Source organism: Falco punctatus (genome assembly GCF_963210335.1).
Source record: "Falco punctatus genome assembly, chromosome: 8".
Taxonomy (NCBI): domain Eukaryota; kingdom Metazoa; phylum Chordata; class Aves; order Falconiformes; family Falconidae; genus Falco; species Falco punctatus.
In genome coordinates this window covers 2,053,546-2,081,157 of record NC_137588.1, presented here as the reverse complement: position 1 = coordinate 2,081,157, position 27,612 = coordinate 2,053,546, and the positions used below count along the sequence as shown (strand labels likewise).

Genomic DNA, 27,612 nt, shown 5'->3' with positions numbered 1-27,612 from the left:
CAGGTCAGCATCATCAGCCAGTTCCAAGAGGCAATCTCATCAATGCCATCCCACTCTTGGAGAAATGATCAGCTCTGGGCTCTCACGATGGAGGGAAACCGCACCCGGAGTTTGCAGCACAAAGTCACTCTTCACACAGACGCAAGCAAGACAATACAATTGCTGTGCCGCCTCCTCTTTTTCTGCATTACTTTTGACAGCCTTTACAGTTGGGATCAGTATCTATTCAGTCTTTCCACCTGATTGCCTTGGGCTTCATTTCTCTACTTGATGGTTTCTCTCTGTTGAAATATCTCTTGATTCCTGTATGTAGTTTGTCATCTTTACTGGTCTGGCAAACAAAAGAGGTATCTAATCCTTAGTATGCCCCTTTGCAATCCACTAACTGCTTCATCATATGCAGGTGCTTAACAGGCCAGTCCCAGAAATATTTCATTGTTTTAAAAGCTTTTATCTCATACCGAAAAGCTGAGATCCAACTGCTCTTCCAGTGAGGTAGTTTCACATTGCAGCTAATGGGTACCACCACGGGACGGGCAGCCAGCCTCCCACCGCCTCCCACCATGCTCCACCAGACAAAGCTGTCCCTTATCTGCACGTTAAGTCAGACTAGCTTTTACCCAAAGGAAAACTATAACCAAAATAGATGCGACCCAAAAATACACTTAAAGTCGGTAGATTTTTCTGGAAGGAGAAGATAGGTTTTTTACAGCAAGGCAGCTTCACCTTACTGATCATATTAATTTTTCCAATTCAGACTCCCCTTTACCTTAACACAAGAAATGCTGTATAAAAATACAAGAAGGGAAACTAAAAAGGCAGGGAGATTGAGTCAGAAAGTGTAGACAGACTCCCCAAACCAAGAGCAGGAAAAAGTGTGCGGAACTGGGGAAAAAAAATAATTTTAGAATAAAATAATAATTTCGTAATTTTCCACTTCAAATTAGCTTTTTTGTTTATTTGCTCACAGTACCCAGAATATCATAAACCTAAATTGTGATGTGTTTCCACAGAACCTTCCACGAAAAGAAAAAGGATGGAAGGAACAGAAGTGGGATTTGGAAAACAAACAAAAATAATTAAAAATAATTTTAAAATCACACTCAATGCAAGCCACTGTATTCATTTAAAAAAAAAAAAACATTTAAAATCGAATACTTTTTTCAGGTTATGTAGCTTATTACCAGAAAGTCAATTTTCAGAATGAAAATGCTCAAGCTTTGAACAAAACCAGAAGTGGAGTACTGCTAGATGGTAATTCAGCAAACGAGCAAGTGGGACCTCCAAAGAGCGAGGTCATCCTGCTTCACTATTTTGAAATCAAATACTTTTAACACACTCTTCTCATCTTCAAAGAATCACAGCACTCTAGTTTAATCTGAAAACTGCATTTGGCTAAATGTACTTCATATCCAACTACCCAAAGTAGCTTCAATTGTTCACAATAACTGGAGTTTCTGGTGAGTATGTATCTATCAAGATTACCAAGACGTTAGTAAATTTAAGCTACCTCAAAGTAACTGGTGGTTCATGCCCTAGCTAAACAGAAGACTGTTTTCCATTAGAAATTAAAACATTTTATGGCAAAGTCTTGATTAACCACATCTAACTGCACAGCAGTTATCAATCAAAAGACATTATCCCAGTGACAGCAGCTTACTAACCTATTCTTCATTACCTCTCATGCAATAGATGCAGAAGAGTGAAAAAGAAGGCTGGAAGATTGCCCAGGATATTATTGCCTCTCTACTTCAGCAGAAGAGAATCTAGAATTTGCAGGATCAATTCACTCCAGAGTAAGGCACTAACAGTATAAACAGAGTTTTGCTGTAATGACCAGAAAACCTGCTAACTTGTCTCCAGCACCACTGTATCATACTCAGAGGAACAGGAGTGACTTACTTTCCCCATGCATTGCCTAGATCTTTTTTCTCACATGTACGCTTTATTAGTTTTGTAATGAGATCGATTATTTCTTCAGGGTTAAGATTTACCTTTTAAACAAAAAGGATGCTAGTATTACTTCCAGTCTCAAATCTTTAAGCTCACGTAATGAAGATGAGAGCAGGCAAAGCCTAACACTGCTTGTGAGAAGTGCTAAATGACTGCAGATTAACCTGGGTAAGACAAAAGCTAAAAGAGACACGAAGATCATGTTGCAATTCTTTAGAAGTGCTACCATTTTACCAGTGCCCAAAACCAAAGCCAGTTATATTAAAATCATCACTGGAAGTCAAAAAAGCAGATAAGCATGTTGCTTATTTAACTTTTTAGCACAAAACCTCAGAATTAAAAAGCTTTCTCTCTTGCAGTGTTAACATGCAACAGCAAAAAAAGGACCACCAAACTGTGTAGACTAATGAAGGCAAAGCAGCTTTATTAATTTGCGTAAATATCTTGAAAGCACCTACAGATAACATTACCGTGATATCTCCTAGGAGAATATTTCTATAAAGCAGTAATTCCCTAGGACTCTGCAGGCAAAGAACAGAACCTAGAATTAAATGCAACTAGAAGCAAAGGCTCGCCAACTCAGCTACTCCCAGCAAGACGAATAAACCCAGAGCATAAAAAAGTAATTATAAAAAGTGCAATCAGACTTGCACTCCTATTACAGCAGCCTACAGATCACAGCCACCAACACCCTCTCTGCTGGGGTCACCACTGCACATTGCAGCTGAGCAGGTCGAGTGCAAATTACTGCCAGAGAGATGGTCCCTCACTCCTGGGTACACCCTCCTGAGGCTACTCTCCCTCATGCCATCGGAGATGCTACAGCAGCATAGAGCTGGTTGTGTTCTTGGGAGAGTAAACTCTCCGCCAGCTTAGCGCCGCTCCGCCAACAGGCAGCAAAGACTAGCACCGAAGACAGTAATCTACGTTAATCTGAAAGCTTTAGTTCAGAAATATTTATTTATATCTCAGATATATTGATGTTATTTATTTATTCAGAAATATTTAACTGCTTGAGCAGGAGAGAAGGAGTGTACTCAAGTATGCAGTAATTAGGACTGCTTTTCAAAATCAAAATCTTACATGCTGATGACTCAGAACATCTAGCCAAATGGATGAGTCATAAAGCTATTCCACATGATTTGGCAAAATATCAGGTGAGTTGCCTTTGATTTTACTTGCCGAAAACTTACCACGGGTATGTTGTGGGGGTTTTTTTGGTGGTTTTTTGTTTTGTGTTTTGTTTTTTTTTTAAAGGGAAACTGGACGACGCATTTTCAATCCTATTGCTCAAATAATTCACAAGTGAAAAAATACATCAAAGAAGGTGTTGCTGCCTGTACATTAAGAACTATCCCATCAAAAACTCCTAAAAACCCCACCTTATTCATTGTTGACTTTGGTAGATTGTTGCATCCTTATTTAGTATCTTGAAGGCAACTGCCTGCCTGTAAATCTACTAAAATTCAGAGATGCATCTAAGCTGAAAAATTTTTCAAATAGAATTGTCCCTGTCCCTGCAGGCTACCATCTGCTGCACTATGTCATGCATAAAACTCTATACAAATTAAACTACAGTGAATATAGAAATATGGGTTTTTTTCTTTTTTATAAGGTCATTACTGGATATTTACCTCAGTGACAACGTATGTGCCTGCTATTGCGCTATAATGTTTTTCTATGCATATTTCATCTTACAAAGCCAAACCCATTTAGGCTTAACTGGCTTCATATGCAAGAAAGCGCTTCCACATTTGATGGCAGAGATAAAACATTGATTAAGTTCATGATCTTGGAAGGCACCTTCAATTCTTAGCCCTCTTCACAGATGACACCTAGTAGGTCCAAGGTTTCAGTTTTAATCTGTCAAAAATTATCCTCAAGTGCAACTGCACTCACATGAACCACATTTACAGCCATCAAATAAAGTTTAAATCCTCAAGAGAGGAAGCATTTCATGGAACATGACAGTTCATACCATATCAAATAACAAAAACTTCTAATGGCAACTGAATAGCAACGATCAGAGATTTTTTGTCAGGGAAAACCAGAAAGAGAATTTCTAAACACCCTTTCTGTAAGAAAACTAGGAAGCGGTGACCTGTATCCATCAAACCTTCTTCAATGTACAGTTAAAAGAGGGCTTGATGTTAGCAGGGACATGCAAGAAGAGATCAAGCTGAAAATGAATTCTTAAATATTCCCCTTAAGAATAAATATCCTCTGTCCATTTCCTCTTATGATCTTACTATGTACCTGCATAACATTCAAGTTTTTTTGAATATATTCTACAAATTTTCAAAATAAGCTCCTTTCCATTCAATTAACACTCTACAGTACTTATCTTGCTTCTTCAAGGCAAAGTCACAAATCTTTGTTCTATCTTTTCCTCTTCTGCTTACTACAGTATACAGGAAAATGTATGGAAGTTGTAGGTTCATTTTTTGCATTACCACACACTGAGATATAAAAGATTAATTTATTCCCAAGTCAGGCAGGAATTACAAGGGCAATGAATATACTAATTTTTATAAACTTTCAAGGACTACTGACATATTAGTGATGGGATGAGCAAGCAGGGGCTCAAAATACAACCAAAAGCTGAACAGTTTGATGTTAACTCTGAATGACAGCTGGACAAAGGAAACAGATCTCATGAAGCCAGAGTTTGACCAGACCTTGAAACAAAGATCTGAAGCACAGGATTTGCTTGCCTGGGAATTGGCTGCCCACCAGAGTTACAGTCCCGGACGCTGCTGGGCAGAGAAAGAAACACTTCCAATGCAGACGTCTCTAAGCTTGCTTTTTCCCATGGAGTAAACGCCAGCTAAGCGCAGCCAGTTTACCTGCATTCTTGTAGCATCTTCACCTCACACCAGTACTTGTCTTATGCCAAAATGGCAAACTGTACAAGGGTTGGGTACTGCTCAGGCTTACCTGAAAATTTTTCTGTCCCAGAGGAGCTCTAAGATGGTCAGCTCTGGCCATTCTCTGCATTATTTTTTTTTTGTTCCTCATAAGTTGCAAGATAGACCTTGATGAGATTTGCTAGGAAAGGCCTATCAAGATCAATATAGGCACCTTCCGTAACCTCCTTGATTATAAATTAAGAACCTGTGTATCCAATATCACGATATATTAAAAGGTTATATTAAATGTACCCACCAATGAAGTGTTAAGTTTCAGAGTCCTAGTATGCTTTTCTCATTTTTTCAAGTGCCACTGGTTTTAACTACACCAGTGATGTCCTTAACATACTATATTTAACACTCCGCTTCTAACACTTCTCCATTAATTCAGATTATTATAGTCACTGATAAATCTGTGCAGGTGAAGAAGCCAAGAACTTCATAAAAAATTTACAGGAGGGATTCTAACACTGTGCATAATGTAAAACTAATCCATAATCTATTACTTACACAGAACAAATGAATAGATGAATTAATGTAACTAATCCAGTTGTCAGTGATTTGGAGTAACTTTTTTTCCCAAATTATTCTGCAAACACTGTATGGAATGTTGACTGGATGACAGAAAACAGCTCAGCAAATGTCTATAAAAAAACAAAATTAAAGCCAACCTCCCTCAAACAAATAAAACACCCAGGCTAACACAAGGCAGTTTTATGGTAAAAGGAATTGTAGAGAATTCAGAAGTGTACGTCGTTTTCCATTATCCAGAGTTTGTATTTGCCATCTTCTCATCTGCTGGAACAGCCACTGACACCAAAAAGGCAGGGTGAGGAAAACACAGCTTCCTATCCGAAGGATTAAAAATGTTGTCATGCCAAAACCTCTTGCGGTGGAAAGATACTGACAACACATCTGAAAGTGCCCTCCCTGCAGCTACGTTTGTCTATTTTTCAGGTCAGGGGTATCTCAAAAACTTAAGAAACACAATTAACTGAAAAGTTTGGATGTTCTGGCAACACTTTCTCTGTCACAGCTTGAACTTCTTCCAGACATAAATACCATCCTACAAGCTTTCAGGTTTTGTTTTTATTTCTTTATCAGGCAGGCAATTCTTTTCTTCTTAAAACAAGTATCATAATTGTATTTTAATGTAGTGAGTATATATAAGGTACCTGCTACGTGCCATGAAAACACACCTTCTGTTTATGTCCTCTAATTTTTGCAGTGAAGAGAAAGTATTATGCTGTCCATTTACTGATTTTTGAGTAAAATTCACTAGCTCACAACTGAGGAGGAGAAAGTACCAAATTCTGTGATGGTGAAAAAGTAACTTTACATGTGGGTCAGGATCTAGGAAGAAAGGGAAGAGTAAGACTGACATGCAGTACCTGGAGGAAAAGCTTCCGAAGACCCCTGGTTTATTACAGATCTATTTTTTTAAAAAAAAAAAAACACTGTAAGCCTCACCACGTATGATTTTGCGATACAATTCCCATATGAGACTGCCTTCACTTTTCACTATCCCACTCCAGAGGCAGCCTTTCCCTAAATATTACTAAATCACCAGCAAATGAAGTATTTCAAGACAGCTTTTTCCACACGGTTTTGCTTGTCACAAATATCAACATCAGACAGACACACACAGACTAGCGCCAGCCCCAGATGCAGGCCAAGATGAATTCACATTCTTTCCTGTAATCCTACTTAATTGTCGACTATGAATTTTGCTTCGTGATACATGCTATTTAAGCATACATCTCCAGTGGGAGTTTCACTGATACCTCAACATGCACAGGTATGGCTCTTACAGAGCTTCAGAAACATAGCTGGTCCTTTTGTTTATTTCTTAAAGAGAACAAAATCACCACAGTGCTTAGATGTTCAGACTATATCATTAAAAAAAAAAAAACAAAAACCAAAACCCAACAGCCCACAAATCAATCCCCAAGGGCTCATGACAAGCAGCACGCCAGCCTCCTGGAAGCCTAAACCAAAGACTCTCCGTGGAGCCAGCTGGGCAAAGACCAACTGTTCTGCACAGAAAGTCAAGCCCATGGTTTGCAGATTTTAACAGCAGCTAAAATGAGGAGGAACCACAAATTCATACTGTTAAGCCCAGGAACTAGTCAATAGATATTAACAGTACTGCTCAGATTTTACAAGTACAGAAAAGTACTCATATTGCTAAAAAAGGAAGGAAAAAAAAAATCAAGCGAATAATCAGGCTTTTCTGGAAAATAATAAAATCATTACTTTGTATGTTATCCATAAAGGAAACCAGAGAAATCTTCTGGAAATAAAGTACCTTAACATTTTATAATCTCTCTGTCTAATGTAAGTCACTATTTTAAGTGTATTAAAGGCAGTTTACATGAAAGCTTTTTTATTTTTAATCGTGTCTGACCTGAAATAGAGAGGCTCCAAACCCCATTACCCTAGGCGGCTTAGCATAAACCTACATCCTAGCTATTCTGCCCTTTGTAACTTTGCATCTCTTTGTTTGTGTGGTTTGATTTTGGTTTTGTAATATTTTTGTGGATCCATGTTGTCAGTGTAACAAAAAGCCAAGCAGCCTATGAAAAGCAGCTGATGGAAATAAATATAATGACCTTTGATAGCCAGCACTTTAAATGTGCTAAGAATCTCTGGAATAAGGGCAGGCGTCTCATAAATAGGACTCTGTAAATTAGAACAAAAATAGGCCAATCTGGGCAATTTGGCCATGGGAGCTGATCTATTTAAACCAAAAGTAGGGTTTGCTTCTCCCTCCTGACTTTTTATTCTTTATTTTGTACTTCCTGATTTCTTTAACTATAAGACTTCATGGCAACCCATAAAACTCATCACGTTTCAAGTTCCCTCAGCATCCCATGAGCAGTGGAGAGTCTACCTGCTCATCTTCTTACACGGTTCTAACTGCCCAAGAAAGTCTTGGTACTCTGCTGCCACAATAACACAACAGCAAGAAAACTGGGATGTCTCACAGTCCCTTCAAACTGAATATCCATTTCTTTTCTGTGATTCCAACTGGCTTCAGTATGTTGTGCAGTCTTACTCACTGTAGGACTTCCCGAGCATGACCACTCTTGCCATAGCAAGATTCAGATTCCTCTTTAACTAGTGGAAAAAAAAATAATCTGTAAAACTCTAATAGCTTAAATATTGCTTGGAAAAAAACATGTACAGAGCAAAAGCTACGTCAGTACTGCACAGGAAAACATGGGTCTAACAGGATGCACGTGTTTGTTAAATTCCATAGTCTTCTACCACTTGAAAAGATTAAGAAGGTTTTTAGTCTGAATCCTAGTTTAGCTCTTAAAAAAAAAAAAAAAGTTTAAAAAATTGAGATAATTCCTCCCTTCCTTCCTTCTCCATTAGCATAGAAAGACTGAAAATTTACCTTTACTCCCCAAAGTACAGGTACAATACTCACTAAAAAGCCCCATCTCCAAATTGCATCACACCTTGTCACTTTCAAGTGACAATCCTCAAAACTGGTCCTGAAGAAAAAAAATGAGAAGCCCATTCCAGGCAGAGCTTAAAAACTGAATTCAAAATGATAAACTTGTATTTCAGATTTGCCAATTTCACGTTTCATGCAACACTGCCCAATTTACCTAAAGAAGAGCTAAGACTCAGAAATAACGTTTTTCCCTTGCATGTAGTCTCACTGGGACACCTTTCTGTGCTTTTATAGATGCGTTATCTACATTCTCCACACATCTTGGCCCTGGAACTAGAAAGCTGCTTCAAGAAAACTTGATGGACAAGACTGTTCAAGAAGTGCTACTGACACTTTTTGAAGTTCAGATAGCACAAACCCAGAAATAGTCAGGAAAAAGGATGTTTGCCTTCACAGAATATGCTGCATCCCTCACATATACTTTTATTCTGGTAATCCTTAGGAATACATTGGAAAAGATGACATCCCTCTGTACAAAACAGTCCCTCCACAAGAAAACAGATCGTGTTTCAGCTGTACACAGTGATGAGACAAAGGAAGACATGAGTATGGTACTAAAGCCAGCAAACTCATCTGTGTATCAAAAACATTCTTTAAAATACAAAATTATAGAAAAACTGAGCACAAATTTAGCTATGTAGAATTTTTCAGTTAGGTTCAACTTTGTGCATTTAAAAATGAAAGACAAAAAGTTACTGCAGAGGAGTATCTCAAAGGCATTACAGTCAATTAGTGTCTAATAAAATATGCAGCCTTTTCTACAAAGTATTCGTTCATTTATGACTTCCCCCCCCTTTTTATTTTTATTTTTTAAAACAGAGGTCTAGTCTGGTAAAAAATTCACATGCACTTAAAATATAAGAATCAGTCCTTCAGAGTAAGATAACGCTGTGTTTCTCCCCTCAGGCTTTCCCATTTTAAAAAAGATTAACACCTATTTTCACAACCATTTAGCAGGGCAAACATTTCACTGAAGTTGTACTGCAGTAGAGCAAGCTCCATCCACCACTCCCTAGTGTAAAGCAAACATCTGCAAACCACCTAGTAGTAAAGGCAGTGATTCTGATTACTAACAGTCAGTGACCAACTACACCAACTGACGTCCAGGTGAATGTGTAGAGCAGTTTGTAGCAAATCTCTTAAAAATAAAGAGATATAATAAGTGCGGTGGGATTCCTAGTAAGCCACTGCAGGTTTAGCCTTGCAGTAAAACCACACTTGGAACAGCACAAAACTAGTTTCTAATGACAGAAAACTAGGGAAAGCATGCTAAATAAATAAATGAATGAATGAAGAGACAAGATTGTTTCCAGTGTGTCATTTTCAACTCCTTTCATAATGGATATATTCTGTGAAATTAATTGGAAGTGAAAAGGTACCTGGATTGCTTCAGACCTTTGCCAGATCTCCCTGTACTACACCTGAGCTCAGAATGATGCTCATGTTTACAATTTCACCTCTTCATTTACAGAATTAATAACTACTTTTGCCCCCTCAAAACACTGATCCAGTTTTCATGACAGATAATTGTACAACAAACATGAAAGAAAAAACCAACAAAAAAACCACACAACAACAACACAGGACTGTGCTTTTTTAAGTAAGACAAAAATATTTGCCTTTTTCTGTTCCTAGCTCCTTGAAAAATGATGCTTTACTAGAAGACGTGGGGGAACACTGGAGGTATAGCAGCAGGCTGGCACAGCCCCGGTACCATCTTGTGTTAGTGAGCACACACAATTTCTGCCACCTTCCGGAGGCAGTGTCAGAGGAGGGCAACTCTGTCAAGTGAAATGGTTTTTGTTTTAAAGAGCGAGCAGGATGGATAACCTCAAGCAACTACGTTGAATATTAATAAGGTGTTTCAGAATGGGACTTTTATTTTTAAATATACTCACCCACAAATATCCCTCTCCAGAAAAAAAATAAGAAGTGAACGTCCTCAGCTTTCAAAGTAGTAAGTGGCAACTGGACGTACTTCACAGCAATTATTACCAAGGACTGAAAATCCTGGATTATACCCTGTGCGGTTTTAACTTACCTTAGCTATGTCTGTAAGAGTTATGCAAAAAAAGTTTTTAGATCATACTCTTACAATTTTTTTTAATCTTTATTTTTAAAACATGCTAGATACTTGAAAGAGTGTATCAAAAAGCCTAAATTAAGATAGACAAGCACGCCTATCAGGCTGAATATATCCTTACCTCTCTGTTGTAAAAAAATGTGCAATTCACTGAGCATGCAGATCATTGAGAATGATGAAACCACAAGCCTTTAAGCCAAGACTCTGCTCAGATCTATTTTAAATCAGTAACAAAACTCTCACCAGCACTCACAGATTTTAAGTGGCAGTGGAAAGAAAAGCTCAATGTGAATGAGTTCCTGGACCTTTCATCATTTAACAAGAAAACAAGAAACCAAACGTACTCAAACTCAAACACTCTGTTATTACGCAGTAGCGTGATGGGGCGGGGGGGGTGTTTAGGCCCAAGGAGGCATAAATTTGGCTGTTCCTTATAGGAAGAATACAGTACTCCAAATTTTCCAGTCTGTAAGGCAGCCACCAGAGGAAAGGTGAAAACAAGAAACTGTATGCACACTTGTTTAAGAAGAATGCATTTCATCTTCTAGCAGGTTACTGTGGAATCAGATCTACATTAATCAGAATCATGTTTTTACATAGTTCACTGCACTAAGAAAAGCAAAGAGAAACCCAAGATAATTTTCTGCAGTCTTACCTCAACTTTATCTTCAAATTAATTATGCAGTGTGCCACAACACGCATCAAGAAATTAAATACGAAGTGGCAAAATAGCAAGAAACACACAGAAGTATTACAACATGGTTCTGACTTACCTATGTGATAAAGTCCTATCCAGTCAGTTGGGTCTACTTCTTCCTTAATATCCCAGAAAATTATGAGGTTCTGAGATTGCCCCAAGGTGTATTCGTACATACTGGCTGTCAAACTTGACCTGCTATCCGAGGTCACTAAATCAGTGTCACTGTTGGCACGCTGCAAGTTCATGTTCTCAGCCATGGTGCCCTGAGATGCCAAACTATGCAGATTCTCTGGGCTCAGAGTATACCGCAGCTGGGGGTTGCGACGTCGCACAAAAAGCAGATGTTCTCGGGCTGAACTGGCCATCTCTTCTCCACCTTTGTCAATTTACGTGAAAAAGTTGTTGTTCAGAGATCTATCATGAAAAAGAAAAAAAAAAGTGTTAAAGTGAGACAGCAGGTTGCTCAGTCAAATGGACTGGCACTAGCGCAACAACGTTCCTCCAGAAGCCTAAAAGGGACAGAGTCTAGTATTTTACTTTGTTGCCCTACTACTGCAGCCACCTCAGTGTTTGTACACATACATAAAAAAAAGTACTAATCACTTGCCACAAAATTCAGTTTAACGACACACCACGGAACAAAATTTCTAAGCGAGAAAGCGACAAAAAGCAAAATATCCAAGACCACCTATCAAGCAAGAACAGTGACAGCAACAAAGCTAATTTAAGTCTGGCCGTAGCCTAAAGAGCAAAGAGATAATGAATTCGTCTTCCACCAAAGAAATCAGAGCAGCATATGATCTACTTTCACTTACATATGTTAGTCTGCAACAATACTCTCCATGCACTGTTATGTTCAGAATTGGTAAAGTGTTGAAGATATTAATAAGGTTGGACATATTTCAGTAGAAATACGGTATCACAGATTTATGCTACTGTAAAATAATTTTGTAAGGATTTTATTTTTTAAGGTACATAGCATAGCTTCTGAGATCCTCTATACCATACAAAAATACATCGGACCATTGACTAGGGTACTTCAGACTACGGATCTATATTCAATTAGCCCATGTCAGTTTATCTGTGCAGTCAGATTTTGTTGTTCTTTTCCATACATCAGAAAACAGAGGCCTTACAAATTCAACAGCCTTCCTCTAGCCCTGAGGAGACACTAGGTGACCTTCACTGAAATGGTCACGTCAACATCATCACACCGTACCTTCAGAAACAGAACTCGCATCTCATTATGCATAGCACTAAAAGTGTCACCATTTGAAAATGAGCCCTCACATTACTCACAACTTGAGATAAATCATCAGAAAGGAAAGACAAGAATAGCAAAATATTGACACAGAGGGAACAGCTTATAGGAAGATAGAATCGGCAATGGGGAACCCTCTTGCCATAGGAGGAGTGTGAAAACTTCCTTATCTAAGCCACGTGACTTTGACCAAAGCTGTCTGCCTTTTTCAAAAGCTGTAGTTTAAATCAAGTCATTGTTTCTTAATTTTACAGAGGAAATAAAACAGTCCTCATCTGGCAGAACCATCTGCCTTCAGAAGAAACAGAATTTCATGGTAATGTGTTTTTCAGTCAAAATTGTGGAAGTGGTCTTCAGTAAGATACTCACCTGGAATAAAACCCCTGTATTTCCTGCAAAGTAACCCAAACCAAAGCTGTTGTTCTGCCCAGGAGTAACTCCAGAGCTCATTGCGAAGAAATTGTGTCCTTACACTCTTCATACAATTTGAAAATCATATTTCAACGTTTCTGACCAGACTGCAGCTTAACCAGTGACAACATCAATTATCCCAGTATAGTACCTGTGAGGTATGTATACTGCAGGAAAGATTTCCTTATTTTTATACATACAAATAACCACACATAAGAAAAATGTGTGCATGTACACATATATAAAAACAAATAAAGGCACCTGTGTATTATTCTCAGGCTTTCTTCTTGCTGTCAAAGACTGCAGCTATCATACACAGATATATTTATTCTCTTAAGATAACACAAGCACTGTCAGGCAGTGCTGAGCATCACCTGCTGAAGTGTTCCTTGTTTCCAGCAAGGAAGCCTGTAATACAGAATTAGGCAGAACCCATAAGAAGTGAATGGACTGGTTGTGGATATGGCCACTTCCATAGCACTGTGATTAGACCTACGGTACATGACCGCTATCAATCAAATGTCTGACGACCAGTTTATTAAACAGAAATCTCAGCCTTTAAAGGTCAAAAGACACAGCCTCTAAAGGTCAAAAAACACATAATTGTTAAAAAGAAAATCAAGGAGAGCTCTTGGAGGTCCCAAGATTGTGTTTAAGAAACACTTGTTGGTTTGTGGGTTTTTTTTAAAAAGGGCATTTTCCTATTTTGAGGGTTTTCTTTTCCTGTTAATTCCTCTTCACCCACATGATGAACCTTCAAAAACTGCTTCTTACTTTCACTTCTATTTCCTATCATTTATCTTCAATTTTCTTTTTAATAACATTTCAGTCTATGCACCCTTCCAGTATATCACAAATTCTTCTGCTGTTTTTCAGCTTTTCATAAATTGGAATGGTTTTGAAATATTAATAACTAATAAAGGGCAAAAATAAAATTCAACTCAGTTGTATGCAATTCATCGCACACTGTACATGGCTCAGCATCAAATATTGCAGAAAAGGAAAGAAACAAAAATTCAGTTCAATAGTTCTGCATATATAGAAGTGACATGGAGATTACCATATTTACATCAAGAAGTATGCAACACAGTCTTTCCTGACACGAACCATGTTTTGGCTAAATACAAAATGCATTTTATTTTTGATGCTAGACGTCAGCAGCATTCACTAACTCCTGCGCACCCCGTCTCTGACACCAGTGTCAGTGATGAACAGGAAACTTCAGTATAAAAGGCCTTCTTAAATTAGAGCCAGGGAAGTTAGCTACCTTGTTTCTTTATGCTGGGTATTGTTTGCTAGATCTGAAAATCCTAGATGACTTTGAGACCAGAAGGGTAAGTAAGAAATAGCTACCAACTTCCCCACATGGCCGTGGAACACACAGGGATCAGCTCCCCACCCTTTTTATATTGTCCCTCTTCTTTTTTATTTGCGATCTAGGCAACAGCACATGCTAACAGTTAGGTCTTAAATGTCACAGCAAAAGAGTCCCTCTGCACCAGGAGATGTGGTGAGATTCATTAATTAACGCTGTCAGTCACATAGTTTTCTTCTGTCCCACAACTAGAGATTTATGCAATTTTGAACTACTGTATACAGTGGGTTTATGGCTGTAAAATCACTGCAAACTAAGGGTCATGCAGGAGGATTGCAAGTTAAAGACAAAATTTTAATAGGATGGATGAAAAAATTTCCCTCAGTTGCAGAGCAGTACACTGTACCTGGGGCAGCACGGGCATTTGTTGGAACATATTGAAAATTTATATGTGGCAGATGGACAAACTCATCCATGTTTAAGGACACATGAGAACCAACTTGTACTAGCTAGGACCATCCCACTGTTTGAGAGATGAGAACAGCCTGAGAAAAACACTAGCTCCTTTGCCACAGTCCATTCTCTTAACTCCTAATTGTTACCACTCTGGTGAATCACAGCCATCGTTGCGGTTTGGAAAGTAAAGTAAACCACAAATCTAAATGCTGGGTAACTTCTCTGATCCTACTCATGAATTCAAGTGTCTTGAGGTCATGATGTCAACTACGATCCCAACAAATCATATAAAGCAATCCAAATCAATTTGCAACAAACATGTTAAACTCGCAAGTAAATTAACTCCTATTATGGAAAAAATGCCTCCAAAAACCTGGGACTTGTAATTTTTTAGAATATTTTCTAAATTCTGTGAAATAGGTTGCGAAGGCCCTAATGTCAGACAGCACCCTGCTACACAGCATCTCGCAGTAAGCTGTGAGGGTAATTAAGGAGATCTTTAAAGAGAGAAATAGGATACTCTTTGTTGTAAGAGGGGAAAAGGTGACTGCCATAAAACCCAAACCGTAAAGAGTGATGGAAGACAAAAAAAGAGCGACTACTTTACTTATATGCAGTCTGAAGATGGGATGAAAGCTTCACACAGTGTCTTCCTGCCTACAAAAAGAATCACTTATCTGACACTTGGTTAACAATTCCTGATGTCTGTCACGAATAACATAACTAGCAGTACACTAACACATACATCCTACCAGAGACTGAAAATAAGAATTATCCTCCCACCTTCAATTCCTGCTAAATAGCACTGAAACAGCATTTGCATCCAGACTATGCTGTAAAGACAAAGCCTGCAATTAGCTGCATGCACCTGCCCTGCCACGGTTTGGCTGATCAGGCTTAATGTGATCACAGCAGCAATTTCACCAAGTATCCAACCAAGCTGGCGAGGCATATTGTTTCATGAAGGCTATCTGAAATATGGAAACCGAATCAAAAGCACAGGGAAAATATAGGCATTTGAGAAATTAGCAGATACTAGCTTTAGCAAAGTGCTTCAGTTGAAAAGTGAAACCTGTACCAGAGTTGCTTTTCTGTATCACAGCATTTTCTTCGGTACTTGACAAGAAGCTTTGAGAGAAATAGGACTGATTTCCTTGCAATCTCTAAGCGGCACAAGTTCAGGATTATTTCTGTCTAAATATACTCCTCAATTACTCATCATAGAGGGACCAGAATTCAGAAAAAGTTCCACTTGATATACAAAACACAGACAGGAAAAATCCCCTTGCCCAACCTTCTTTACTAAAGGAGATTGAAAAATGTCAAACCATTTCTGACATGCAGCAAACATTCAATAGTCTGAAAAACACACTAGCGTACTGGATGTACATACACGTGTGAAAAATATATGAAAGTCTGGGAGTTCCAGCACAGGAATAATCAAAACAATCCCACCCCACCATGCAAAACAAGCCAGAGTTCACACGCTGCCCTGTTTATGTTACTCATAACAGTGAATCATTTCTTGTTTATGTAGTGATCTTTTACACGGCTTACAGGTCTTGTGAACAGCCTCTTCCCATAACATTTACTGCAAACCAACTCCACAGGGCTGGCCCTGAGAGCACGACAGGTCAGCCACCAGGCAAGATTAGTGCCCTAAGTGGGTGGCTGAGCGTGCTGCTGGGGAAGCAACAATTAACACATTTCACTGGGGAACTGGCTCCACGTCACCGCACTGCAACATCACGTCACCCGCAAGAGAAGCGAGGCGAGGAGGTGGGCAGCCTGGCAGCCTCCGGCCAAGGCTCGGCAGGGAGAGCCCTCAGGGACCACTCTGCACCTGAGCATCACTCTCGCTGTACATCAGATGGGCAGGAAGAACTGTCCAGCCCAACTGGCTCCCAAATTTCCCCTCCGTTCATAGAATAATTTACAGTGAAAAAGACCTTTAAGGTCATTGAATCCAACCGTTACCCCAGCGCTGCCCAGCCTACCACTCAACCATGTCCCCAAGTACCACATCTACGTGTCTTTTAAGTACCTCCAGGGATGGCGACTCCGCCACCTCCCTGGGCAGCCTGTTCCAGTGCTTGAACACCCTTCCAGTGAAGGCAATGTTTCCCAATATCCAATCTAAACCTCCCCTGGCGCAACCTGAGGCCGCTTCCTCTTGTCCTATCGCTTGTTACTTGGGAGAAGAGACCGACACCCACCTGGCTACAGCCTCCTGTCAAGGCAGCTGTAGAGAGCGAGAAGGTCCCCCCTGAGCCTCCTCCTCTCCCGGCTGAACCCCCCAGCTCCCTCAGGCGCTCCTCACAGGATTTGTGCTTGCTCTAGACTGTTCACCACTTCTGTTGCTCTTTGGTCACATTCAGATGATGCTCAGTATCACTCTCAAATGCCGCTTGCATGCAGTACAAAGATTGATATATGCTACAGTAAAAGGCTCAAACCGACCAGCTCTGGGCTTTACGTGGATGAGAAACCAAAATTTTTCTTGCACAAATTCAGAATTTGGCGATTTTTCTCCCCACAGAACTTTCTGTGAATTTTCTGGGAGAAGGGATGACTACAGTTCATTTGCAGCTAGCCATACACTGGCTTCAAACTTGCCAGAAACTCTGGCAAAAGCAGAAGTCAGAATTCACTGTCAGCTGCAAAACCTACGAAGCTGGGTGGTGGTTAATCGTACGGTTAACTCCTATGCCTAACAAGTCTGCACTTATCTCAGTACTAAAGAGCTTTCAAGCTCCTTTACAGCTGCTGCATACTTCTGCCAGGAGGACAGAGGGGGCCCTCCCAGTAAAATTCAGCTACTTGGCAAGTTCATCAGTGATTCTGCCCAGGACAAAGAGATGAACCCGATATTTCTTTAACTTTCCTTCCAGGACTACACTCCAGTATTTCTACAGCTATCTGGAGACACAGATTTTGTCAATAAAGGATAAAAATAAAATAAGATAAAGCTGACACGAAGCATCCTTTCCTGTACCAGCAGAAATAAAAGAAAAGCTCCATCTTTTTGCCCAGACATCCTTTTCTTATTATTCCTCCTGGAAGATTTCCAACAATTTCTACTCATCACGTTTCCTGCAACTGACATAATGGGATTTCTCTCCGAAGGTATTTTACCATCTGATTATTAGGATTTTTCTACGTTAACTAACTTTTCTATCAGATTCGAATTAAGCTAACACATTTGGATGCTTCCTATTCAGCCACCCAGATAAAGCTGAACATAAAAGCTGTCACAGTATTCAAGAGCCAGAAAAATCAGCTGTTTGGGATCTCCGTTTTCTCCACTGTCTACCAAGCAGAGGGTAATAAGGCCTCTTCACTTACATGACCATGGCTATCCTAAGTCTTTAGGATGATTTAGCATAAGAATTAATCAACTCGTATCGTGTAGTATAAATCTAGTATTTTTCTAGTAGATCACAAAGTTCAGTACTTCAAAAATATAACAACCATTATACTATGTAACTGCACAGTTCTGAGCATCAGCATCGGGCAGAAAACTGCTGAGAGCTAAAACATAATCATAACTGTTCAATATTGCTACCTAGAGTGCCTTAGTGCTCATTGGGTCTGCATGTTGTAAATAATAAATCATGTAAGTAAATGATATAAACAAGTCCCGTGATGGTATATTAGAGGAAAAAAGCGACTATTCTAAACCTAGGGAATTCATGATTGAATTAAAAGCAACGAAGAGATGTCGAACGTGGAAAACCACATCACTACATGTCTGACACCATTTTTCTTTTTAATTACAAAGATACTGAGGATATCTCAGAGAGATTAAAAGAGGAAGATGTCTCTTTTTCTCACAGTTCTTCTAATCTGCACATTTGACAGCAAATTTGTATTCACTGCTTTTCCCTGAATAGCCAGTTCTGTATATTCCTTTCATTAGGGTTGCTCTTGAGAAGATATTTGAGGTGATAGAAAACTACCATCATAACTGACGCAGGACTTAGATATAGTTTAAGTACTTAAATGTTCTTTAGTTTCTTTCTTTCTAAATGGAGTAAAAGTCAAATGTACTTTAATTCAAGTTAATTGAATAGTAACTGTCTTGATATATAAATTGTTCTACCCAGAAGTGCAAAGAAACAAGTTGAATTCAGAAACACTTTATTTTTCTGCTGATCTGCCTACTTTCTCCTTTAACAAAGCCCCCTAGACTTTTGTAATAGGACAATTACTGGATGCTCTTAAAAGCAGTTTAGACTGAAGCAATGATAACGAAAGAATTTAATAAACTTGCTAGTTTCCAGAAACAAACTTACATGCACAGAATTGTTTAACCAGATTTCCTTTTTAATCAAGAAGATTTCCGAGAAAGTCAACTGAAGCATCATGAAAGATAAAGCATTTTGTAAATCCTCTCCTTAGAGAAACGTCCTACACTGGGCAGGCAGCTGTGCAAGGTAGCTGGCCTCCTCCTTGAATAGTCAGAGACTCCTCCAAAGAGCAACCCAGAGTACCAAAATCGCTCCCTCTCTTGATCTTTGCAGAAAGTTGGAGTAACCCGAGACAGAGCAAAAGAGGACAGAATTTTGTCTAGATGTCCTTCTCCTTTGTTGCCCTGCTCTGAGCCATGCCCAAACCACCGGCAAAACAAGAAAAAAAGTAAACTGTGCAGAGAATACTCTGCCTTTGGCATGCTACCTCATCCTCTGAACTCATTGCTGGGAAATCACAACTGGCACCAGAATTTATTTCTGGAAACTGTTTTCAGATGTTTTAAGGTAAAGCTAAAAATGACTGCGTTGCCATACAGGAAAAGGAGGGTAAAAAAGAAAGAAAGTGCCCATGAATATTCTCATCTCCTGTGGACTCAAATCTGGTGATTCAGCTCAGATGTTAAACATCAGCTCAGATTACAAAATCGCCATATAATTTAGACTGGCTGAAAATCTTCCCTAAGGCAAAAAGCATATAGTTCAGCATAAATATATATTTTTAAAAAACAGTCTGTGCAACCCATTATTTGGCCAGAGAATAGCTCATTCAGAGTGTAGCAGAACATCTATTTTAGACCCTTTCAATGTATTTTGTACAGTCCTTTTGTAAAGTCAGTCCTATACACTTTTGTATCTAACTGGCTAGAAACAAACATCTCTCATATTACTTCAGCTGCTTGAGCAAGGCTTACATCTTCTGTCCCGTCAGCTGTGACTCTCTTACATCAGGCAGAAGTTCCTGCTCAAGCCTATTATGAAGGCCAGCACTCTGAAGGGTTCTATGTTATTTTTGTAGCCCATCAGGCACGGCTGTGCTTTCAGTACAATTTATATTAATTCTCACGCAAAAGCACCAGCATGGAGCTATCTGATACATGGAAGATCTGGCCACTGGTCAAAAGAGTAAAGGGTCATAAATACATATCCAGTGTACATACACGTCAGTGCAGACGAGTGTCTTGTCTCCCAGCAACGCTACACCCACAGCTAAGCTGGAGTAAGCAAGCCCTAAAACATTTCAGCCAGGCGACCTGCCGTGTTCAGCACCAAAAGCTTGTACAACCTGTCTGAATTTGCACTGAAGGAGGGTTCATACAATCCCTTCTGCTGCAACTGCCAGGCTGCAAGGTCCAGCTGGCATGTAGATGTATCTTAGTATTGCTCCGGAGATGTACAAGAGGTCCATGGCCTAAAACTCATTCCCATCTTTCACCAGAAGTAGTAACATAAGAACTGCGTATAAATTTAAGTTAAATGTATCAGATACACCTCTAGACCAGGGGTCCTCAAACTTTTTATCCAGGGGGCCGGCGCGGATGCAGCGGCAGGCAGTCATCTGCGGCTGCTTGGTTTCCCCCCACAACCCCCGGCAGGGGGGGGGGGGGGCAGGGGGGTCTGTAAATACGGGGGGGCCAGACTGAGGACCCTGGGGGGCCGTATCCAGTCCGCGGGCCGTAGTTTGAGGACCTCTGCTCTAGACTATTCACATGAAGAGACAAAACCTGACTGGAAATTTTAGCACAACTTCATAGCCAAGAGGCTATGCTCCGCATGTATTGCAAGCCCCTCAACCTCCTCCTGGAGCAGCAACTGCTTTAACAAAGTTCATTTATTTCAGTAAACTTACCTGTAGCACCGCCCCTCAAAACGCTGAGTTCACAAACGAGGCAGAGCCTGGAGGTACAGACATGTAGTCATTAAACCCAGCTTATCATAAAAACATGGCCTTGGCTAATTCACGATACCATATTACTCTATATGCAATTTTAAAACCAGAATCCCCACTGCCAGAGGTTTGATCTTCAGTGTCCGTGACTGATGTGCCTGCTGCTAGTTGCTGTTGGTTGGTTGTCCTGAAGAACTTCCCTTGAAGTACTGAGGCAGTTGCTCTCAGTTTAGCCAGGTCACACAATCGATCTAAAATACAGTCCTCTTCAAATGTCTATACTAGAAAGACAGAACACCACCTCTGCAAGAAGCTACTTCGTCACAGGATGGGAAAATGCACGTTCAGTTGTAATATATGCTCCCACTTACACACGCGAAAGCCTGCAAGAACACACCAATGACAAGAAAAACAGGTAGCCAATTTAACTCTCTTGAACGAAACTCCTTTGTATCTTTAGAACTTCTAGGATAGCAGCACCACCAACCCAGAGTTCCCCAATTACACATCAAGTCGTTTTTTTTTCACAACAAGGGACAGTAAAGACCAAAATACAGAACTTTTACAGAAAATAACAATTTCGCATTTGTCTGTCCAGGAAAGTAAGCAAACACATAACCAGGAAAAAAAAAAAGAGTACAATCCCCAAAAGCCTGACAAACAGCAAAGACAGGATGTATTCTTCTGAAAAAAAAAGAAAGGAAAACTGCCAGGCCAAAAAAGCCACGATTCAAAAAGCCATTTATAAAATAACGCACTTGACAGAAGCAGTAGTACAATTATTTTCTGCTTACTATCAGAGTAGTTCTGCAGTTTCATTCCCAGTCTCTGCAATCCATATCAATGTAGATACTATTCAATGAGTGCCACATCCATAAATGACAGATTTATCTTAGTGATGCTCGACAGAGCCTGATTTAAGTATTTATTTGGCAGTTATTAAAAGCTAGTTTATATAGTATACGATAAGCAATTATAAAAATTTATTTAAATTCAATTTTAAACTGGAAATCCATTATATACCGATATATATCCAGGAAATCCCTGGAATATACAATGAATATGAATCAACGTTCATTGTTCCCCCATCCAAGTCCAAATCCAGTACAATCGTTCCCATTATCAAGCCTGTACAAGCTCAGTTTTCTACCACGTAAAATTGATTTCACTCACTGTAATGGTATGAAACCATCACAGAAGCGGTACACCTCTCACACTGAGAGATTCCCACATTACCAGGAAACACAGGAATGCTCTGTTCCTCTCAAAGCAGCATACCTCTTCAATTCATGACGGTACTTATAAACTTTTTTCACAAAGGGGATACCATCCATTTGAAAAACAGTGTTTCTTTGTGTAAAACATATATAAGCCAACTTCAAATTCAAGAATTCCATCAGTGAAACATGCTAGGAGGCTAAAAGCAGAATTAAAAAAAAGTGCCCACCAGTCTATAGATAAGTAATTTCCCTGTTTCCCCGTTTTTCAAAAGTTCTAGCTTGGTAAAACTGACTGGGAAGTAGGGGTGGTGATGTCTTGAAAAGAAAAGAAAAAAAAGGAAAAAAAAGACTCAGCTTGTCTCCTTAAAGAACAAAGTAAAATTTAAAACAATCAGTAGATCAGCAAAACAGGAAACAATTACTTCTAAAAACTGACAAATTTTGCTAGTGACTTTAACTGTCCACCAGTATATGTTCAAATTTCTGTCCCCCTGCCCCTTCTACCCTTCCAGTATTTCAGTTAGGAACATTTTAGCAGTTATAATCTCCCCCTGAAAAAGACTGCGTTTCCATAAAGATTTGAAGAGACAGGCTGAAATAAAACCTCAGAACATTTCTGCTTGCCCGCAGTTTAACTGAGGTTTTTGCCCGATAATATACTAAGCAATCAGCCCCCAAAGACGTCCCTGAAACCAGCAGGAGCGGTGGAAGAACTGTGAGTCAAGCCAGCCCAAAGGCAATGAATGCCTTTCGCTTGCTGATGTGCCAGGTATGTCCTTAAGCAGTAGGTGCCGTTAGCAAAAACATTTCAATATGACAGTATTTTGCATAACTGTATTCCTAGATTCACTAGAAATTTCTTTTAATCAGCTTTTCTTCAATTCCCTGTCTTCATAAGACTTCAAAACGCAAAAGGACTTATAGCTAAAAGGTAAAAATTAAGCCCCATACTCATATACACTTTTTTGGGGCAGAACTTAAGAGCGTGACCACAGTAACTACTACACTGCTTAAGTGTAGTGCTGATTATGTTCCATATGTTAAGCCACAAATATTGCAGAGAATCAAATAGGTATGAATGTAATCTTTGCAGAAACTACAGAGATGGAAAGCTCTAAAGATTTCCTCCTCCAGAAAACGTACTCTGTCTACACTCTTTTGAACTGCTTCCTTACAACCTGCAAAAAGGAGCCCAGGATAAGAAAAAAACACAGCTATTTGTCTGCGTTCTGTCTGTACTATAGGTGGATGCTGATCTTCAGTGTCAATAAATCCAAGGAGAAAGTCATTAGGGCTGTATACCAAGGTGCTGATGGTACTGCCCTCTGTACTTGCAGGATACATCACTTTTAATACTCAACACTTTGGCTCTAAAACAAACCAGTTCTGTTGGTTGTCTTTTATGAACCAGAAAACAATAACATACAAACATTCTGAAGTCTAACAATTTGTTTTAAAGAAATGCAAACTGCAATTTCATATCCTACTTCAGATTTTCCCCATAAATGTATTTTAGCTCAGAATTTCATGCTTGAACACTATGGCAGAATTCTTACGGCCAACTGCTTTACTGTTTTTTTGAAAACACTACTTAATTTTTGAAAAATCATTTTAGCTGGATAATTCAAGAAACAGAGTACTTCATCTTAGTAAAAAGTAGTTAAGAGTGGTATCTACCTACTCTCTTCTGGAAAAATGCACTTCCACAGCTGTGTGAGTCAGATGAATTAATTTCTATCAAAAAATTATTAACAGAAGATGCCTTAATTTATTATGGTGTAGCAAGAACATCAGTAGGACACTTAGTCATGCTCCATGCCATACAAAGTCCCTGTCTGCTTAATGCTACACAGCTGCAGCGCAACCACTGAAGCTGCCAGAGGTGAGGACCACAGCTCTAGGAAAACACAGCCTACTTCAGGGAACAGGCTCAAAGCACAGACACACGCTGCATCTCAGACAGAGAACTAAAAGGGAAAAGGGAAACAAACAGGGCAAGTTTTCCCTGTTTAGCAGCTTACTGATTTACAGTTTACAATCCACAATCACACTCAAGAGAAGAGAAAAATAGTTAAGAGACCTAAGGAACTCCACTATGACAAAAATTACACTCCCGCAGTAACTCACACCACCATCACCTGCAAGAGTAACCCAATACAAATTTGTCTCTGTTCACGTTGTAAGAAAACTGTTGGAGCCAGAATGCAGACCACTAGGGAGTTAGAGATATCAAAGCTATCACCACCCATGCTTCCTCGCCTTTTGAGTACACATTACAATTACAATTAATTATTTAGTTCAGTGATCACATGCTGTAATTATTTTTTTTTTCAGGATTATTGCTGCCATTTGCTGCTTTCCTCAGCTTCTGCAGTAAATGAAGCAGAAATCCTTCAGAATCTAAAAGAACAATTAATGAAAAGACAACAATACAAAGTGGGCTATATAAAGATGAGGCCTATTATGAATTGATACTTTTAGTATTAAATATGCATGAGTTTTTTAAAAGTAGAGCTAAAAATAGAGACATGTATCACCCGATTTCTCCAGGCTGTACAATTTTCATTCATCTTCATCCTGCAAAGAAATGGGCCATTGCTAAAAGGACTCTCACTGCACATTTTTATGCTGTCATTAGCCCTAATTCGTCATTGCACACACACACACACACAAAATAAACCAACAAACAAACAAAAAAAACCAAACCACAAAAACACCACCCTTCTGGAATCCAAGCATAAAGGATTCTGAAGACCTCCACCCTCTGCCATAAGGTCTGAGGGAATCTGCAGCAAACCGCGTGGGTTTTCATAGCCTGCTCACCCATCTACCAACAGGCACATGTCTCAGCAGCCAAGTCCCTATCCCCAAATTGTGTGCTTAGAATCTATTTGAAAGACAACTCCTGCATCAGATAATGAACAGCAGCAGATGTAACGACTGGACTTAAATAAAACTGAGGTAATGATTTAAATATTTATTGTTTGCTCAATATTTCGTTTTTAAGAATACACAAATCCTCCTCAATTCCTTCATCATGCCACCAAGGAAAGAAATCTCAAATTAAGCCAAATGCAACAAATTCAAATTTTGTGTTTTAACATTCATTTCTAACACCAAGTCATGTTAGAGAAATCAATGAACAAAAGATTTTAATAAAGACTGTGTTAATTCTGGCTGAGGGTGTGCACACTCAGGAACACAGCACAATTCTATATAAATCCACCCCAGGGCGTAGGTGCTACAGCACCAGGAAACGGAAGAAGATTGAAATCAGTGTTTATAAATACAGCCAAGAAATCCTAGCACACATACCACCAAATATATACACAGAAGTTCAGACAATCTCATCTGGAGGCCTAAATTTCCCACACTTATTTATGCTAGGGATTTTTTTTTTTTAAGACATTTTGTTTTGTGTACTCATGTTTTTGAAGTGACCTTGGTGTATTTAAATCAAAGCATGCACACTGAGTAAGGATTTGCTAATGCTGTGTGACAATAGGAAACAAAACCAAAGTAATCATAGCATACTGCATCCTAGTATCATCTTAAATTACTCTGAAATCTGTATATTTAAAAATCATTCTGGTTTAATTTTAACTTTCTCCCTTTCTCAATGTGTATCAACAAAAGCAATTTAATCTTTATCAGATATATTCCTAATTAAAAAAAAATAACATAACCAAAACACCTTACAGCAGAGGTAACTTTCAGCTTTTTATGGATATATATACAGTTTTGAATCACAGTTTATTAAAACAAAAATATTTCTATTACTTGTTATTGCACCTTTTTTACTGTACCCCAGAAAAAAGATGAAAATGGTAACATGACAGTGATTTTCACTGGAAGGTCCTCGGCTTACTCTTTGTGAAGACAATTTAGAATCTGAGCTTTTCACAGATGTACAGCTACTTACAACTACTAATTCAGAGTGAAATTCACATGACTTACTGGAACCTCAAAATATTAAGGGCAAAACATTCTTTCCCCTCTCCCCCAGACTCATCCTAGTAAACACTCAAGATTTTTTTATTTTTCCTATGACACATTATAGTCATAATGATCATAAAGACAAATTTTTTTCAGATGTTTCAGAAACAACTGCTCTTTCACCACAGCTGCAGAAATACACAGAATCAGAAAAAAAGAAGAAAAAAAAAAGACCCACAACATTGACATCTCTCCTTATTTTGGTGCCCTGACTATTCATTCACAGGTGCATTGGGGGCTTCAAATATCCATCCCCTGGGCATCCAGGATACAGGGTTGAGTGGCGGGGGGGGGGGGGGAGGACTTTTTTGGGAGTGCTTGTTTTTTTGTTTAATAGCAAATTTTAGTTTTTTTCATCTGGTGTATTAGGCCCATCTATTGCTCTTTTTTTCTGTCCTCATGTATTAGGCCCATCTATTGCTCTTTTTTTCTGTCCTCACCTCCCTTACGCCCTTCCGAGCGCCTCAAACAGGGCCTACTGCAGTGTGATCCGACCTACTTCCACCACAGCTCAGACTTAACACTCCAGCTTCTCTTCGCGCAGCCACGTCTCCGCCTCTGCGCACCCTGCAAATACCAAGTTTTAACTATACAATTACCCTTGCACGAAACAAAAATTCCCACCCTCTAGACACTACCTTGCAGGGATGGCCACAACAGCAGGAAAGGCAACCAACTACACATTCAAGGTAAAGTTTGTACTCTGACATCCGTTACCAAAAGGTGACAGATATCGAAATCTCTATCTAGATGTATCACATCTGATGGAATCGTTCTCCACTTTGCCATTTATGGGGAAAGCCTTAATGCTCAATATGGCACTCCCCTCTCACCAACAACCGAGAACAGCGTAACAAAATAATAGTTGTATTGCTCTACTTCTACGAAAAGTATTCCAGTATTGCGTATCTTCTCACGTCATAAAAATGAACGGGAAAAGATACAACTAGATACACTTGTGAAAACCAGGGACATTGACTTTGACTTCAGCTGGTAATTTGGATAGCGATGGTAACAGTTACAGCATGGTGACAACAGAGGAAGCAGGGACTTCCTTGCTGGGCACTGTTCTGCAGGTCTCGGGCAGAACCTGGCCCCAGAGGATGGTACAGTCAGCTTCATCCCAGAGATTTCCATCAGCCAGGTCCCAACGGGGACCGTACCGTGGGGGAGGGAGCGGCTTATTACTGTTCAATATTGTCTGAGCAAATCTCCTGCCTCTTTATGGCCAAAGAAGAGTATGAAATCCTTCGGTTTAACATAGGAAAATAAAAACTGACTGAAAAAAAGCTATATACAGCTTGATCAAAAGCCAATGAGATAAAAGAAGAAAAAGAAGAAAAAGGGGGGGGCGGGAGGAATTAAAACCTACATTGGTTGGTTGGGGCTTTTTCCTGTTAATGGAAATGTCCCTGCATTGTCCCGCATTTGGAAGTTAACCTCACAGGGTGACCTTCCCCAAAAGTAAGATGCAATGCAGCTTTCTGGTTAGATAATGCCACTGCCTCTGTATCAGGTCTCTGCTCGTGCCAAATTACCACAGCCAACCTCTCTCGCAGGTTATTACTAAGCAGAATTAAAGAGAAATTGCTAGAAACAAATAGCTGCATACTGACTGGTCTTCATAGTTTGCCAAAACTACAATATTATTTTTAAAACGCATGAGTGAAGTCTCCTATCAACACTGCTGGTCAGCTGGCGATT

General features: G+C 39.4%; 1 protein-coding gene across 2 annotated transcripts in view; it reads right to left on the bottom strand.

Moving 5' to 3' along the window:
- Positions 1–27,612, bottom strand: part of HECW2 (HECT, C2 and WW domain containing E3 ubiquitin protein ligase 2) — a 202,633-nt gene that overhangs the window by 103,452 nt on the left and 71,569 nt on the right. For both annotated transcript variants that reach the window (XM_080399346.1, XM_080399347.1), the window contains one exon: positions 11,185–11,525. In XM_080399346.1, the coding sequence (XP_080255472.1) occupies positions 11,185–11,476 (292 nt within the window). In that variant the 5' untranslated portion in view covers positions 11,477–11,525. The remainder of the gene's footprint in view (positions 1–11,184; positions 11,526–27,612) is intronic.